Source organism: Phytophthora infestans, genomic scaffold (assembly GCF_000142945.1).
Source record: "Phytophthora infestans T30-4 supercont1.44 genomic scaffold, whole genome shotgun sequence".
In the NCBI taxonomy this organism is placed as follows: Eukaryota; Oomycota; class Peronosporomycetes; order Peronosporales; family Peronosporaceae; genus Phytophthora; species Phytophthora infestans.
The window spans coordinates 995,055-1,013,743 of NW_003303715.1; the positions used below are offsets into that span (position 1 = coordinate 995,055).

An 18,689-nucleotide genomic window follows, 5' to 3' on the forward strand; every position below is an offset into this window, starting at 1 on the left:
TAAGGTGGCCTCCGAGGCGATTGGCTCTACTGGTGACGCGGCTGTGTGCAAGCGACGAGCAAGCGCCGCAGTCCATCACCCTCGGCCTCCCCAGACAACCGTCCGAACCCTCTGTTCGCTGAACGTGAGTTCGACTCAGGCGGTGAGGACGAAGCCGAGTCCTGGAGCACCCACGATAGTTTGTGGGCTCTACGGGAGGGCTTAGCCCAGTGCCCAGCGAGCACAAAGACGACAGCGTGCAGTCGCTCGCTTGCTGAGGGTCTTGCGCGGGCTAAGGCCGCTAAAGCCGAAGGCGCCAAGCCCTTTAAGAAGCGTACGGCTTCGTAGTCTCCACTCCGCGAGGAGAAGGAGACAGGGTACTCCCATCGGGGTCTCTTCGATTCATCGGATGAAGAGGACGAGAAGGAAGAGGAAGAGGGTGCTATTCCTGATCCCCGGGAGATCTCTAACGACCCCTACCAGCAGCAGGAGGAATTCCAGGCTGCCCAGCGTGCGCGTGGGGGTTCGGTGGTGGCACCCGTCAGCCAGGGAGCTGCCACCAACTCAAGAGGGTATTGGTTTCCCGAAAAGCGCACTGGGTCTGACCTCTTCCTGGAGCTTCTCGTCGCTCCCCGTGGCCTTGTTGGCGGCCACACCTTTAGGGGTGTTTATGAGCGTACCCTTGTCCAGAAGGAACAGTTGTTTGTTGACAACTTGGAGGTTGCTCGGTGTGTGCTTCTCGCGCCACACCGCATCCCCCCTAAGGACTTTACGAATTGTCGCAAGAAGCCTGAGAGCCGGGGTGGCCTCTACCCTCTTTGGGGCTACCCCTGTGTTCTGCCCGAGAACTGCCCCACTTGGAGTTCTTGTGAGGACATGTTCTGGGCTTGGGTGGAGTATCTCAAGTCCTCACCCTCGGTGTTACGGAAGCAACATGAAGATCAGCTGTTGTCCCGCATCCTGGACCAGCGTGATCTTCGTGTTCGGTGTGCCCACATGGTCAGCAAGCGCATGCTGCCAAGGGACATTCTGAAGCGCGCGGCTTCTAGCGTTCACGATGAGCGCGGGTACGGAGTGTCGTCAACGTCCGCACCCCGTGTGGGTAAGAAGCCCCGGACTAATTATGAAGCTGCCGCCGCTTCTGTTCCCAGATTGCGACAGCGTTCGGGCAGTCAATCAGGAGCCGCTCAATCGGTTCCCACGAGTTCTCGGAGTGGGCATAACCCCTTCACTTCACGAGGAGCTGTCCCTTTCCGCGACGCAGTTGCTCCTTGAGAATCCGCTCCACGTGGTAGTGGACTTCACCATTTCGGTCACGCAGGGGCGGAGGTGCCCTCGTACGAGTACGAGCGCTTCTCCTGTGGGCCCGCCTTCGTCAACGCGTCCTCGTGCTTGAGATTGCACTTAACCTTGGGAGTGGCGGTGATGCTACCGCCCAGACCGGGAATCAGGGCGAGCTCGCTCGTCTTGCGGGCCGCCTGGACCTGTTGCAGCGTGAGGTCGCGAGCCTGTATCTGCGGGTGGACCGGCGGGCCTCTTCGTCCGATCTGGACGAGGCCTTCTGTATGATCCGACTTATCTTAACTCTGCTGCTACATCCGGATCCGCCTCCGGCGCACTCCCAGTCGTACGCGTATGGTACGTACCCGGCGTAATCAACGTACTCGGCGTATGGCTCCGGGGTCCGTTCGTACGGGGCCTCTCCAGCGTACGGTCTTGACCGCAGCTTTGCCGTTCAGACCGAGGCTTGGGTACCTGCTCCGACGCTTTCGTCGACGTCTGTGGTCGGCCTTCGCTTCGAGGAGCTGGGCCAAGGTGGGTCTGCGAGTCAGCAACCCCCTGCGGATCAAAGTTCGTCCAACATAGAACGTCGGGTGCGTCGTCATTGACTTAGGCAGGTCGATGATGTTCGACGCACCATGTCTGGCCAGGACTGCTAATGGTCCGATGAAGCGGTGCTTCAGCTTGTTGCTGCCGACAGAGCTGACAGTGTCTAGCGGTAGGCTCCTTGTGTCTAATAGCACAAAGTCCGCCACTTTAAATACACTTAAGTTTCCTCTTCCACCTTTATCTGAGTACTCAAACATTTTGTCTGTCCTGGGCCGCTACCATGGCATCGCGGACCCTGCTGACAGCGCTCAGCTTAGTATCCACAAATGATTCCACCTGTTTCCGCAGCGAAACTGGTCTCACATCCGAGACCTGGGAGGAAAGGGCTTTCCGAGCCTCCCCCCCACTTAGAATAGAGGGGTTAGTGTCTCTTCGAAGAGTGAGAGGCACTCTGGGGTGGCGGAAGCCGTTCAAGTAGAACGGCGTGAACCCCGTTACGCGTGCACCGCGTTGTTGAGCGCAAACTCAACAACTGGAAGCTGCGTCGACCACGTACGTGGTGCTGCCGCGCACACACTGCGCACAGTGTCCTAGAGCACTCGATTGACGCGCTCTGTCTAGCCGTCTGTCTGTGGATGGCCCACAGTGGACATCTGCAGACGAGTTCCAAGTAGAGGAAACAGCGTTTTCAAAAACGCAGCCGTGAACCGCGGGTCTCGGTCCGAGATAATCGTCTCCGGGAGACCGTGATAGCGGAACACGCCATCGACGGGCAACCTTGCGGTTCGTTCGCCCGTAACGGTAACGGAAACTGGAGCAAGATGCACCAACTTGCTCAGCCGACACACGAACACCAAAATTCCGGTGTTGTGTCCGTCGGCGGGAAGCCCAAAGATGAAGTCAAGACTCATCGACTTCCAACAATCAGCCGGTACGGGCAGGCTCTGGAGTGGAGCCGAAGAGTGCCCTGCGGGTTTGACCCGCTGACATGTTTCACATGTCTTGACGTACCGGGCGACCCACTTGTACATGTGGGTCCACCAGAAGGACTGAGCGACCGACAGAAAGGTCTTCTCGCGGCCCAAGTGGTCGCTGGAGGGCGCGTCATGCGCCTCCGCCAGGATGTCGAACTTCAGATCCTCGTCGTTGGGTACGACCACCCGTGGAGGATCAGTGGGATCCACCCGATAATAGAGGAGGCCCTCTTTCAACTCATATTGGTGGAGCCGGGAGCGCTGTCGCGACGAAAGCCAGTCAGACTTCGCGCTCGCTCCTGCCGTGAGGAACTTGACGATAGGCGCGACAGCCTCATCGTCTCGATACGACATGCGTAACCGATCATATAGATCCCTTGTCACCCGTGTGATGTGAGCCAACTTGTAGTCTGGACGTCGAGAGAGGGCGTCCGCAAACACGTTGAACTTGCCCGGCTTGTATTTGACGCGGAAGCTGTAATCCGGGAAGAAGGACAACCACCTCGCCATCCGTGGGGAGGGGTAAGGCGAATTTGCCGCCGTCCTCAAGGATGCGTGGTCTGTGTAGATCACAAAGGGCCGTGAGCCCAGAAGGTGAACCCGAAACTTCACAGGGGCATACTTCATTGCCAGGAGATCCTTGTTGTGGACAGGGTAGCTCCGTTCGGCGACTTAAGCTGCCTGGACTGGAATGAGATGTCTCGCTTATGTCTAGCCGCGTCGGCCTGCGGCAGTGCACTCCCGATGGCGTAGTCGGATGCATCGCAGACGACGCTAAACGCCTTCGTCTCGCCCGGCAGGCCCAGGACAGGGGCCTCTTGGATACTGGCCTTGATGCTGTCCAAGGCATCCTGGTGCTCTTGCTCACAGTGCCAGTCGACATCCTATTGAAGGAGGCCCGACAAGGGCTTAGCGAAGCCCGCGTACCCTGCGCTGTACTTGTAGCGGTAGTTGGCCAAGTCCAACCACTTTCCACGATCCTTCTGGGATCGGGGTGTTGGCCATGCTGTTATGGCCTTGAACTTGTCGGGGTCAGCCCGAACGACCACGTTGCTTGCGAAGCAACCAAGAGTCTTAATCTCTGGTGACGCGAAGACGCACTTGTCGATGTTGGCGTAGAGCTTGTTCGCTCGCATCACGTCCAACACTCGACGGAGGTGCCCCAGATGCACCTTTATGGCCGTCTTGCCTCCCTCGGCACGGCTATGGACGAAGATGTCGTCGAAGTACGTCTGTACAAAGGCACGTAGTGGTCGGAACAATTGCGTCACCAGGCGGTTGAACGTCGCCGGGGCGTTAGACAATCCCTGCGGCATGACGAGCCACTCCCAAAGCATGCCGCTTGGAGTTCTTACCGCGGTGAGCGGGATGTCGCTCTCTCGCATCAGGATTTGGCTGTATCCGTCTACCAAATCCAGCGCACTGTACAGTACGCTTCCGTCCATGTTGTTTAACAGCACATCCTTTCGTGAAATTGGTGTTTGGGCCGGCACCATCGCGTTGTTCAGCTTGTTATAAGCGTGAACTAGCCGCCACTTTCCGTTCGTCTTCCGAACGCAGATAGTTGGCAGTGAGTGCGGGGACTTCGATTCCCGCACCATGCCGCCTTCACTTTTGCAGCTAAGAAGGCATCAATGACCTCGCACTGTTCGCGCGGAAGAGGCCATTGCCTCGTGACACAGTACTTTGTTAGATCAATCTCATGCCGTACACCCCGATCTGGTGGGAGTTGGGTCGGTGGGTGTTTGTTCACTACGTCCGCATACTCCGTCACTAAAGGATACACCGGATCCTTGGGGTTCTTAAGGATCTCGGTGCCCAAGCGCGTCTGACGCTGATTGTTCAAGTCTTCCAGGACGTCCTCGTCCAAGCGAGAGGAGGACTTCAGCTGGTCTTAGATCTTATGAGCACCATCTCGGCAACCTTCCCATCCTTGAGGTTGACCAGGAAAGACGCGAACGTCATTTCCTCGCGGTTCAGTATCTCTGCAACCTCTAGCAACAGTTCCAAGTGAGCACCAGATGCCTTGACGGGTAAACTGGTCTAGCCATCGAAGATCTGATAACACTCTTCCACCGGCCTTGTCGGAGGAGCCCGGCCCCGGAACACCGAGTCGCTTGAAGTGACGTCGATCTGAACGAAGTTCAGATCCGACTTTCGACGGCGGTGGCGTCGTCGTCGACGGCGATCGTGACGTAGAGCTTTGTTACCCAAGTCTGGGGATATCGGAGCGCCGACATCCGAGGCACTCGTGGCCTCGTGTGGTACTGTGTTACTCACACAGGAAGCGTGTCCGACGCCTTCAGATTCAGTTAAGGTCTAGGCGACCGCGTGTGGTACTGTGTTACCCACACAGGAAGAGTATCTGACGTCTTCCTTTTCAGTTAAGGTCTGGGCGACCGTGTGTGGAACTCTGTTACCCACCTTGAACACGCTATTACCAGCGTTCGTGACAGTTGCGGCTGTCTGCGGAACTATGCTACCCGCTTGTGGACCTAAGTTACCCACTTGGCCAGCTCCTCCTCTAGCCGCCGCCACCATCAAAGCATCCTCGGAGTCGTCATATACGTCGACGACTCCCAAGCATCTGCTGGACGCTTTGGTACCCTGGCAACCCTTGCGGGCGCCCCGGGTCCTGACTGAGGTGGGAACATGACTCACCAATGCTCTGTCGGGCTTCGCAAGATGGCTGGCGCCGATTGCCTTGCCTCGCCAGTCGATCCAGGGCTCGTGCTTCTCAAACCAGGGCATACCCAGCATCATATCGTAGGGATCCATGTCGAGAACAGTGAGCTGTTTGAGGCTGTCAAAGTCTTTAAACTGGACGGGCATATCCACTTGGACGCTGGGGACAGTGACGACCTTCCCGTCGGCCAGTCGCACTGACACCGTCCCGTTTCCCTTGCTTTCTCTCAAAGCATCGGACAACTTGTTGCTATTACGAGCCGCCGTCTGGCGGCGTACGAAATTCTTCGACGCCCCAGAATTGATAAAGATTCTAAGGGGGTGATCGCATCCCCGTACACATCCGCGTACTACGAGCAACCCGCCGCTGCTCTTCACCGATTCGAGAGTGCGAAGACTCTCAGGGGCTAAGTCCCCCGTGGTACGCGCCACCCGCGCACCCTTCACGAAGACTTAGTTCCTCCCCTGTAGGGCGCCCCGCACCTACTGGTTTCCGGCGTTCCCCTGTCCCCTGGATCCTGGATCCTGGCTTCTGCCAGCGACCATTGAGGACGGGCTTGGGGAAAGTCCGTCTGCGGAGCCTTTCTGCGGGGCAGTCGCGCTTGAAGTGGCCCATCTTCCCGCAGCCGAAGCAGCGGATGTCGCGCTGCTCGGCGGACCCGAGCTCCATGGAAACTGGTCCGTTGGGGCTCGCTCGACCGGGAGTCGACAAAGAACTCCCAGGCCCTGTTGAGACCGGCGTACGCGGCTATCGATGGTTGTATTCGTCCTGAAGAGCCATTTGAATCGCCTCTTCAAGGGCGCTTGACTGCACCCGGAACAGCTGAGTGCGCGCTGGGCCCACTCGAAGGCCGTCCATGAACACAGTCATCTTGATGTGAGCGTTGAGTGGGTTTCCCACTAGAGACGCCGTGAGCTCCCGTATCGCTTTGACGTACTCGTGCAGCTCACACCTTCCTTTGATGCATGAGAGGAAGCGCGAGCACTGGCGGTACTCGTAGCTCGACGGGAGGAACTCGGCTCGGAGCTGTTCGCACAGCTGAGCCCAGGATGTGAAGCATCCAGGCGATGTTGCCTCCCGTGTGAACACCCAACCCTTAGCACGACCGCTAAGGTTGGAGAGTGCAAAAGCAACTCGAAATTGCTCGGTCGAGATCAGAGCCGCGTCCATCGCGAGCCCTACTTCTCGGACCCAGAAGTGAAGGTTCTCGCCTTCCTCCCCTTCATACGGCTTAACCTTCAGACGTATTGGCTTCGGGTGAGGCGGATCCGCTTCCGCCGACGGAGCCTGCAGGTTCTCCCGCACATGCGGGATGAGCCCCTGCTCGCAAGCGTGAAACGCATTGAGGCGCTCGAGCTGTTCGGCCGGTGTCGACACCACCAGGTTCTGCAGGACCTCCATCTCGAAGATGCCTGCCACCTTCCGAACCGACTCGAACTGTGAGTCGGGAAAAGTCGTTTCTATCCATGGCAACGAGCTTCAGAGATGTTCAGGTAGTCTACCCGCGGTGGCGTGGATGACTTCAAGTGCTACCAAGTGTGACGGGGTCACACAGCACCTTGCGCTATAGGAAGTTGGCTTCCGAGAGTATACATACTCTCGGTGACGGCAGTTTACAGGTCCCCTTTTACCAAAAGGGAGCGCAGTGACCAATATAAGGTAGGTTGTAAGCTAACATGTAAGTATATTGAAAGGTAGGCTAAGCTGGGATTAAATACAAACTATAAGTCACCTATAGAAAAGCAATGTCATTAGCCAATGGACAACCTTGGTACCTTGTACCAAATATCCCGAAGTATGACGTGTCATACTTCTAAAGTGTGACGTATCACACTTCATGTAAATAGGGGTACACTTAGGGCTACGTACCCCGTTACAACAAGTATACAGGTAGCGCCATCGTCCTCTTGAGGTACACGGCAATAGCTTACAGTAGAAGCTACAAATTTATCGGCAACCTTCTGTAGAATTCGCTCCGCATCGTGCCCTCCATATCATGCCATACAGTAGTTTAGAACATCTTGGTTTAAAAGATCACATACATGTTGGCTTTAGTTTATTCCAAAATTATACAGAATTGCCCATCCCAACCTGTTTCGGTGCTCAAGTACACTGCAAGAATTTTCATTGGCACTTGCGTTTGCCGCACCAAATCCACGTGTCCCCCAATGTCTTCATGTCAATTTCTTCTCGTCGTGCAGGCTGGAGCTCGTACTCCAGTACGTAACACTCGGTTTCATTTCAGAGTCGTCACCTCCGAGCTTCCACCAGTGGCTAACGTGAACATCGCCATGATGCTTCGCTGCCAATTGCTATCGTTTTTCGTTTTCCAGTGCTAACTGCTGCTGCCTGCACAGATGCCGCCTTTGCGACATCAGCTGCTCCTGACGTCTCGCCATCGTCTTCGAACTCGGCTTCGTCTTCACGTCCAAGCTGCGAGTCGATGGCGGCCTCAGCCCGGTTTAGTTGGTAATAAAATTAAAACGTGAGCTATATATCGCTCATGTGCTCCATCCTTATATTCGTGGTCGACCCAATAGTTTTCAAATCCCGCCGACTCCACAATCCTCAGCGGTCCAGCCAATAATGCACAATCTTTGTGACTTTGGGACCTGGAGGCGGCCTATACATACACACAAGGTCGTTCTCCCCGAAGTTCCGCAACTTCTTCACTTTCTGATTGTAATATCGTGCTTGCCATCGTTGCTCACGCTCGCGAGCATGATCCGCGCACTCATGCCTTCGCCGCATTGCTAGCATCAACTTCTAATGGTACACGGCCAGCTCACCCACCTCCGTCACGTTCTTGTCCCGAAGGAGCTCGTTCGGGCTACAAAACATCCGGCCCAGCATGAGCTCGTTCGGTGAAAGCGCCACCGTCGAGTGACATCCTGAATTATACGCATATACGGCGAAAGATATCCATACCGCCCAGTCATCCTGTATGTCGGTCTGCATGAACGTAGATGCACAGTCCTTCCAGGTTCAGTGGAATCTCTCGACTACTCCAATCATTTGGGGTCTGTATGACACAAGCTGATTTGTTGTGCGTTGAGCAGCATCACGAGCCGCTCAATAATCTGTCCCGTTAGTTCCGGCGCCCCGCCAGCCAACAACTCGCGAAACACGCCGAACTTCAGTACAACATCGATCATCAGGAAGTCGGCAGCGTCCCCGGTCGTGGGTCTCTCTACCGCTTTCGCTACATCATAGCGAGTCACATATTCCACCGCGGCCATGGCGTAACGCTGACCGCCACCAGCAACAGATAAGGGGCCCGCCACGTCGAGCACCCATCTGTAACCAACGTCGCCCCCACGAATACTGTGTAGTGGTGGAATTACTTCTCATGACTTCACCCTCAAACCGCCACCCACGCACCCAACGCTTCACTTCGCGTTGCAGATTTTGGCCACCAGTAGAGCTGCGCAATTCGTACGTATGTGTGAGATGCCCTTAAGTGACCTGCCCACACCGAATTACGACACTCATTAAACACGATATGCCACATTTCTGACGGTAACGTCACCCACCGTCCTTTCGTTGTATTCACCAGTACCAGATTGTGTCGCATCTCCGTTCTAAGCCCGCGATACTCACCCTGTTCCTTGGTACGTTGCGCTAGTCTACAACACTGCTGTGCCGCCACAATCATCTTTGGAGCGTCGCCTGCTCTAGTTCATCTCGATGCCGTCATTCAACATCTCACCGTTCATCTTGAACCACTGTAATGGGCCTCTCCATTACGTAAGTAGGTAGATTTCTTTACATAAGTAGGTGCATCAACACACGATTAGCGTTTGCAGAAATGCTGTCATGCCATTGGCTGATATATGGGGAGCCAGACCCTTTATTAGCCAATTGAAATACGACGTGTATTTGAGTGGCCAGGGCTGTGGCCTTGGTCCTAAAGTAGAGTCAGAGATGATTTTTCCTTAAACCTAAGACTCAGTCGTCCTATTGCGAGCTTCCTCAACACTATAGTGTACGCAAGTAACGGAGTAAATACCTGGCCCGTTACACCTGGTAGCACTTCGTAGTCCTTCCAATGCCCAAGTTCAACATGAGCCAAGACCTCGACCACGTTGCCTTCCCCCATCTCACTTGGATCGAGTGGGAAGCTCTCCACCGCCTCGCGGCGGTGTCCGGAGAAGCTGTCGTCACGTCGCTGCTGCGCTTAGCGACGCTCGACGAGCAGCGCATTGCGGCACAAGAATTCATAAAACGCGAGCTCGCCGATGCGAATCGGCGAGTGTCAACTCCCTCTCGTAACTCCACGAATCCGCGTGTGTCAACTCTCTCGCGTATCTCCACGAATGACGTCGTGAAACTAGAGACGTCCACCTACTCCGGTGCCGGAGAAGACCGACTTCCGCTGAATCGATGGTTTCGAGAGATCGACATCGCCATCGCCTCGGGGTTGATAGAGGCGCTATCCGCGAAGGTCCACTTTCTCCTCTCGTGGCTGTCTGGGAAATCCAAGGAATGTGCCCTCGGCAAGTTGGTCGTCGACCCCAACGCCTTCCCCACTCTGGATAACCTCCAGAGTGACCTTTAGCTCGCGTTCGAGCCGCCGCAAAATGAATCCCGAATTCGGGCAGACTTCTTTGCCCTTCGGCAAGGCACGATGACTATGGACGACTACGTCCAGAAGCCACGACACATCGCGTCGTGTATCGTGTCCAAGCCTATCGATATGGCCTTTTAGGTTGATGTGTTCGTGTTCGGTATGCGCAAAGGCATGACGCGCTACTGCCTTACAAGATCGGATCCCTCAACACTCGAAGAGCCATTTGCCCTTGCACAACGCGAGGACTACCTGGCTGCGGCTACGTGGGCTGGAGTCAAATGTCGATTCCTAAGTGCGTCAGAGTGGTATAAAGCAGGAGGCGTAAAGGAAACCAAACCGCACTAAAGGGATGGGCTGGTAGTGCTGCTGCGCAGCGCTAGTAGCCCTGGAAAGCCAAAGGCTTCGCACCAACTACTACGTTTAATGAGAGCTTACAAATTCGTAGTCATTTCCAATCAGCCGGGAGGGATTCGTTATCCTGAGTGTTTTTTCTTCTTGCTGCTTTACATTTTGCAGATTTTAACACCTTATTTTTAAAACTAGACTGTAGATCGGTTGAATTTTACTGTATTTGCTCTAACATTCATATAAACATTACCACACTAAACTTCAGCACATCCAGAATTTGTAAATCTGTTTAAGAAGGTAATATGATTTGAATGAGGTTATCATTTTCTATCACCGAAAAGTTTTTTTTTTTTAAAAGCTCACATCTCAGCGAGCTCACCAGCTGCGGCGACCACCGCCCAAGGGCACTATATTTCGTCACCACGGCGTTGAGTGAGCTGCTGCGGTTATCTTTGCTCTACCTACACGATACTCTACTCTTCTGCTGGTCTACTTATCGTCCACTTATTTACTTATCTCCGCTCTGCTCGGGGAAGTTTTGGGCAGGTCGAGTCCACCACTAGTGACGCCCGCGGCGGCTGACCTAACGACACATACGAGCGGACTTATCACTTCGCGAAAAATACCCGAGAGCTCCAAAATCACCATGTCCAGGATCCTCAGCGTCTTGATGCTGCGTCAAGTGGGCATTGACACCACTGCAGCTTCTACCGAACAAGGGCTAGAGGTGGACGGATAATGCCGCTGTGGGCCTCGACAGCTTTGTTTACAGACCTCTTTATAGTTATAAAGATCTACAAATACGATAATACTGTAGTGATATTCTAGCACAACACCTAGCCGTGTAAGAAAAACTTAAAAAACATCTCCAAGCATATGTAAAGTGAGCAATATTTCCTTTAGTACACCAAGTTTCTATAAGTTTATACCCATGCCAAACCTTTACTTGGAGTGAAACCTGTGAAGTTTATACAAATTTACGACCTCCAAATTACGCTAGTAGTAGTAGTATTACCGCGTATGGTCGAGACTTAATAGTTCCGGCGCTATTACTACTACGATACCATTAACCCCGGTAGCACTGCACAATATTTATTTGAATTGTCTTATATCGTTGTAGTGATCTTGCGAAATGTTTCAATTCAGGTCATTACATTCTCGTGCCATCACTACCTACGCCTTTATTGATCTGTGTGGCGCTGGTCGTCAGCACCGCACCGTTCACAAAGTATAAGATCAGCAAACTGTCTTCGAATTTTATACCTTACCGGTACTCAGCTCAAGAAAACGTTATTATTGTCCCCCAGAAATTCAAGCTGCTTGTAATGCAGTAGCGTTTTTGGTAGTAACTCCATCGCTACTCATTATTTCAGCTGGGTCTTCGTACCAGGATATTTTACCTTCCACGCATCCGTCAGCTGCATCCACAGCTTCATCCTGCCGGAGTAATCCACGCCAACAAACCGGTTTTGGGGTTTTTGAAGATTGAGCACTTTGTAAACCCGGTCAGGGTGGACTCTATCATCCACGAGTTTCTGCACTGTTGTATCCAGATTCATTTGGCTCGCCTTGGCTTTCAGTTTTGACGCCAAATACGTGTCCTTGACACGCTTCGACGCGCCTGTCCCGAGCTTTTTGACAAAATCAGTGAGCCCCGCCCTCTCCTCGTCTTCGGTGCTCTCGGTCTTATCGTTCGTTTTTTCAGCTCTCAGTAGACGCTCACTTCCTGGAATCGGATGGACAGCTTTGATCAAATGGAGATGGCGGAGGTTGACGCTCGCAGCACTGCTGCAAACAATCATAATGGCCACAAGGAGTATGTAGGAGCGCATACGTGGGTTCTGCAATACTACAATGGTGTGCGTGGAGGAATGTTACGTGTTGGCTGCTCTGCTAGATAATTGCGTTGTGTCGTGGTTGTGGGAGCTGCATCAACGTATGTGTGTTGTGCACATAAGTGAAGGGAGCAATGCCGGTACTGGAATTTCCGGTTTATTAATAGCTTCGAATCAAATCATAGAAACTTACATTAGTCTCTAATGGGTGCTGAGATTTGTGAGCGAAGATAACCAAATTAGCAAAAAGGACATACAGAAAAAGGAACTACAGTAGCAAGCTGCTGGTATATCTGAAACAGTTGGCGGTGGCCCGGGTCACACCAATGACCCGGTACTCAACTATTCTGTCATTAAACATATGCATTATTTAAGTTTCTGTAATCAGGCAATGCCGACTATCCTTTCCTTGCTGCAGCTCTGGATGCACTGCAGCTTCGATCCAACGTCCGAGTTAAGCTAAATGATGTTGTTCCTAAAATATGTGGTGTCGCCTTCAATATCTGAGGTTGCCGATACTGATTGTTGTTATTGGCGTCGACTGCATGGTCATTAGTCATCACTGTGCTGCTAGAAGTGCCCGAATTCGAACCATCGATATGCAGGCTGCTTGGTATTTGTGGACGGGGTGTCAGAAAGCGCAGGATAAATGTGAATTTTGTTGTATGAGCTTGTTGCTTCCGAGGTCATCCAATTGGTCGCTTTGCTTGCACTCCTACAGCTACTTCTCTCTTCGTACTTCTTGCACCTTTGTAAGCGTCACTAGACTCGTCCTTATTCTCGCTGAATGCTGATTTATCCGGATTGTAAGTTAAATACTCGGCAGGAATCGAGAAATATTTTAACGACAACGATTTGCGCTTTACTGCTCAGCTTTCCCAGTGCCAAGTAGCACGATCAAATGCAGTAAGTCGATTCCGAGGCTTTTGTTTCTTCCGTGGTGCAGTCTGACTCGAGCCACCTGTGCCGCCAGCTCGTCGTTCTGTGGTAGGAGGGTCGCTCATTTGAGCCAACAGTGAAAGGATCGCAGCCCAAACGAGAAATGGTACTTAATTACCTGGTGCTAAAATTAAATAAATATTATAGATTTTGCTCAAATAATAGTTGGTGACCCGGGTCACCGCCAATTGGCTCATCTGTTAAAATGATCAAATTTTAATGGATTTAAGCCAAAAATTAGCAACCGTTACAGTCACATGTGCGCTACTAGATTTTTACTCTTACAATTTTTATATATGTGGAATTATAAAATCTGCGTCTCTAATACATGTAGATGTTTACAGCACCGCGCAGGTGAATACACCGAATTCATCTATACGGATCGCACCTACCTACCTGCACACTGTCCTAACGAGGATAAGATAGAATCACTACAGTTGATTAAACCCACACTCTTATGGTGGTGTTGGCCACTGACAGGAAGAGCAACACACTACTAATTTAGGAGCCGACACGCACCAACTGTTTGGTAGTCAAACCCTGATCATATGCGCTGAGCACCTGCAAAGAGGACTTCTACACCAACTCAAATGAAGATACCACCAACATGGATCCGACATTATATGTAGAGGTTTATACACAGCGTGCATTGACGGCTCCATAGCACTTTGAAGCAATCATAACTGGAGCTATTTCTATGATTGTAGTCGTCACTACAGAGCTTTAGGAAGTTGGATCATTTGAAAAAGGCTAGGTAATGCTTGTATGACGTCAAATACAAAGATGGTCCGTGCCCACTCAGCAAGTTTGCTAAGTTTCACACAATTTTTTGCAGCACAGAATTACGTGTACATGCACTATGGCTGTGTGATCATGTAGGTTGTGTCGTGAGCCGCAATGACGATCCAGAACCTGTACCCGCCTATGGTTCGACAGTATGAGTAAATACTGAGGCATTCTAGTTACGTAGAGTATGTGTAGTCGACAACAGAGTAATGTGTGCGCAACGTGCTACGTGTAACGTTAACCTTGCTAATCGAACGACAAAGACCTCAGGATATCATCGTTGACAGTACTTGGTTTTTACATTATCCTTATTCAATGAGAGCCCGCTACAAACAATACGACGCCATTCTAGCGACGAGAGGCTTAAGGGAGCAACCTCTTGGGGTCACGCGGGAACATGGAGGACTTACAGATGTTGCCCAGACAAAAGTACAACATGACCACACGCTCCAGGCCAATACCACCGCCACCGTGGGGCAGAGAGTCAAGACGGAGATAGTAGATGTAGTTGCGTATCGACTCCTGAGGCGCACCCAGTTCGTCCATACGCTCCATCAGCAGCTTGGGATCGTGCACATGCTGAGCACACAAGACCATCTCCTCGCCTCGGATCATCATGTCGTACGAGTTGCTCCAACGCTTGTCCGTCGGGTCTGGCATCGTGTAGAACGGACGCACAGCCAGCGGGAACTTGTCGAGGATGTAGAAGTTTGTGTCGTATTTCTCCTTGATGAGACGACCCAGCCACTTCTCTTTCTCTGTGCTCAGATCGTCTTCAGGTCAGCGCCAGTCTCCTTCAGCATCCTGACACCTTCCTAGGAGTTGATGATAAGCGACGGCTTGTTGTACTTGAGCGGCTCGAACGGGTACTACTCGTTGATAGAAGCCAATTCGTTGGCGTAACGTTTCTTCAAGCCATCGAAAATGTAGATGTACAGGTCTGAGAGCACCTACAGCACCTTGTGGTAGTGCGCCTTAATAGTCATCTCCAGATCCAGACCCACGAGCTCGCACATGTGACGGTGCGTGTTCGAGGTCTCAGCACGGAAGCCCGGGACGATCTCGAACACGCGCTCGCGACTAGCAACATCACACTCCATATGCTTGTACGTCTGCGGACTCTGAGCCAAGTTAGCGTCCTGGTCGAAGTACTTGAGTGTGAAGTAGTTGGCTCCGCTCCCCGAGGCGCCACCGACCAGCTTGGGCGTGTGGATCTCCACGTAGTCGCTGGATGAGGAATGCACGCACGCGTGTCCAGCGGCAACCAACGAAGTGCACGTGGGGACCAATCCATCGACCGCGATTCCGTCAGGAGTGCCAGTCAAGACGGCAACGATCTCCACACGCACTGGGTCCGCACGCGTGTCCAGCAGCAATCAGCGAAGTACACGTGGGGACCAATCCATCGACCGCGATTCCGTCAAGAGTGCCAGGCACGTCGTAGACGACCTATTCCCCGTCCAGTGCAATGACGCCCGAGTTCTTTACGAGTCGCAGCTTGATGCGGTCCAGTCGACGAGCAGGTTCCAGTACGTCCAGCAATCTACCGAGGATTGGGCTCGCCGATCCAAGCCCATAACTGGATGTCTGTTCTACGTCAACCTGGTAACCAACCGCTTGTACGTCAAGATCCCATCGTCAGTTACCGCAGCTATGCTCAATCTCGGCCGTGAATCTGTCGCAAATTAACGCGCCGCTGTTTTTGAAACTCTCAACCGGAAGAAAGCCACGGTACCAATTCTTCTCCCTCGCAGATTGACCTCGTTTCGAAGATTATTGTGACGCAACCACGCGGATCAACAGCTTGTAACGATGAGCTCACTCTGAAGAGCTGAATGCTCAACGTGCCAGCCAAGTACAAGCCACTTCAAGTACTCTGAGAAGGCTCGTACGGCTTCGTTTGCGCGGAGACGGACACGGAGGCCAAGAAGAACGTTGCTATCAAGAAGATCACGCCTATGGAGGATGACGAGTGGGACGCCAAGCACACGTTACACGGACTTCGGACTCTCTCGGTACATCCCACACAGCGCTCGTACGGACGGCGTCACGTCTCCAACCGACGCATCATGTTGGCGCCCTCGAGAGTGTACAATGAGACGGTGGATATGTGGTCCATTGTCTGTATCTTCGGCGAGCTATTGAATCGTCGACCCATGTTCCCTCGCTCCGACTTCCTGGATCAACTATCTCGCGTCTTCAGAGCTCTACCCGTTCCAGTCTCTTCTAGCTTGGTACACACGCCGAAATGTTCTCAAGCCGCGAATTCTAAAGTGAATGAAAAAAAGCATAGCCAATGTATTCATCAGCTGTTACGGATGTAAAGGTCCAACTAAAACTGCCCTGTATCCAGCTCATGTAAAGGCTGCAAGCAGATCCATCGGAATGCAGATAGGCATGCGGCTACATTCGACGACGCTTGGTCTGGATTCTGGACTCTTGCGCTCTGCGTGTGGGAGTTCTTGATCTTGCAGATCTGCGCAAGCTGTGGGTAGACTGTCGTTACACCGGTGTCTGCACATTCAATGCCTGACGTGTGCTGTTCTCTTCAAATCGTGCAATATCAGGATCGGTCTGTGCTACTGCAACTTGCAGCTCTTCATGTACGTCTGGCAGTGGATCTGCCGGTGATGGAACGACAGGACCTTGCTGCAATGGTACCGGTACCTCCACAGCATTCTGCACTTCACGCAGCTGTGCTACCGGGTTTGGATGGTCGTCTACCAGAGACTCGTTCGCTTCCATGGAAGCAGCAAGTGTAGGTGGCCCGTACATAGCACCTTGAGGCTCTATTGGGCCACCTTCGTTATTGTCTGTATCTAAGTCGCAAATCCCTATCCGCCGAGCTGCAGTGCGCGATTGTTGTGCCGGCCGCACAAATCTTTGCGAAGGAGCTGGCATACCTGGACATGCCAGCCCAGAAAATTCGGTTGCCTTAACAACGTGTAGGCATATCCCAGCTTTCTCAAAGCACAGACACGAACATGTGCGTGCAGTAGCATCAACAATCCATCCACTGACGGGCATGTTGACCCAGCTAATTCTAGCGTAGTTTTTGGCCTCGTACGTACACGGCTTTTTAGAATTTGCAGCAAGAGCATGCACAGATTCTCCTGGCTCTTGTGATGAGCTCGTGGGAAGCGGAGATGGTGCGACACGTACTAGAACTAAATTGTTGTCTCGGTGAATCAATTCTGCTGTCATGACCTTTTTTATCAGTCCTTCTGTAAGCAGCCAGTAAACGTTTGGATACAGAAGGCTGATCGCAAAAGGGTTGCATTGAGGCGATAAACGAAATTCGTGACAAATCCAGGCGGACAACAAGTTCTGCCGGGTTAGCCCGTTTGCTGTCATTCACTAGTTTTAATGTGTAGTGGTACTGCTCAAGCGGGTTGTTAGTAGCCGCGTACCCTGTGGGGGTACGATAAGCTTGCCAGCGTGAAAAGCGGGCGCCTAGTATCCACTGCGAAATAATGTGATTTGTCACACGTCGAAACCGAGGACATATTGTACCCGCTCCACGCCATGACCTCACAACAAACTCTCGTTTACGCAGATAGCGCTCTTCATCGGTAGCATAGTGCAAATCATACAGATTTCGAAAAATCAACTGAACTGATATCCCATCCAGCTTTGATTCTTGCGTTTGGCTTTGTACATTTTGTGTAGCATGGAACCAGCACATTAGGACCGTGCTATCAGGTAATTCAGTTGTGCAGGCATTGTACTGAGCTTTGTCAGCGTCCATCATGACAAAGTCGGGCGAAAATTGCACGTTAAACAATTCCAGAATCACACGCTTTAAAAACGCCAAGTACCAAGCAACGTCTTCATTGCGACGTTGTGATGTACAGCAGTAAAGAATTGGCTGGAATCTTCCAGCACGATCTGAAATACCCACAACAGAAACAGGGTATTTCTGCTTTACGCAGTCGTGCGTAGTGTCTAGATGAAAAACTGTTGAAAGATCCGGGTTTTGTTGCACATCCACATAGCTCTCAAGTAGTCTTGTACATGTTAACCCAAGACGAAATGGATTCCCTAGCGCACCGGTACCAAGAGCTGGTTCAACTACACCATCCACCACTTTGGTATCGCAAAAAACTAGCAAAGAATTCGGATCTTGATCCCAAACTCTACGAGGATCTGCACAATCATACATGCATTGTCCACAAATTTCTAGCACAGGCTTCATTGAGTCCGGCCGATTTTTGCGCCGCCAACTTTTTTGATAGTTCTGCACCTTGGCTAGCTGTGACGGGGTCAGACAGCACCTTGCGTAAGAGGAAGGTTTCTTCCGAGAGTATACAAACTCTCAGTGAACGGCAGTTCACAGGTCCCCTCTTTTATTAAAGAGAGCGAAGTGAGCTAAATAAGGTAGATTGTAAACTGAGTATATTTATAGGTAGGATAAGTTCGGTTTTAATACAAACTATTAGTTACCTATAGAAATGCAATGTCATTTAACCAATGGTTGGCTTTGAACGACCTTGGTACCTTGTACCAAATATTCCGGAGTATGACGTGTCATACTCCTGAAGTGTGAAGTGTCACACTTCATGTAACCAGGGTACACTTAGGGCTACGTACCCCGTTACATCCTCTCCCACTTAGGTTCGGCTTACCGACCAATCAGAATGAAGAGGTGTTCGTCACAAACTCTCATTCTCAAAGTCGAAAACCATCGACTTGGCCGCGCGAGCGCGGTGGAGGCTCACTTCACAGTTAGAGCCTCGAGCAGC

The 18,689-nt window shown here is 52.1% G+C and overlaps 2 protein-coding genes across 2 annotated transcripts; both read right to left on the reverse strand.

The window, feature by feature from the left end:
• Positions 1-11,751: 11,751 nt before the first annotated feature.
• Positions 11,752-12,219, reverse strand: PITG_16529 (secreted RxLR effector peptide protein, putative; the record flags this gene model as incomplete). The annotated part of the gene is made up of 1 exon (XM_002897508.1): positions 11,752-12,219. One exon carries the CDS (start codon positions 12,217-12,219, stop codon positions 11,752-11,754), a length of 468 nt encoding a protein of 155 aa, XP_002897554.1.
• A 2,091-nt stretch (positions 12,220-14,310) lies between these two features.
• On the reverse strand, positions 14,311-16,692 carry PITG_16530 (aspartyl-tRNA synthetase, putative; the record flags this gene model as incomplete). The annotated part of the gene is made up of 4 exons (XM_002897509.1): positions 14,311-14,710; positions 14,902-15,295; positions 15,770-15,903; positions 16,454-16,692. The coding sequence occupies 4 exons, from the start codon at positions 16,690-16,692 to the stop codon at positions 14,311-14,313; spliced, it is 1,167 nt and encodes a 388-aa protein (XP_002897555.1).
• Positions 16,693-18,689: the final 1,997 nt, after the last annotated feature.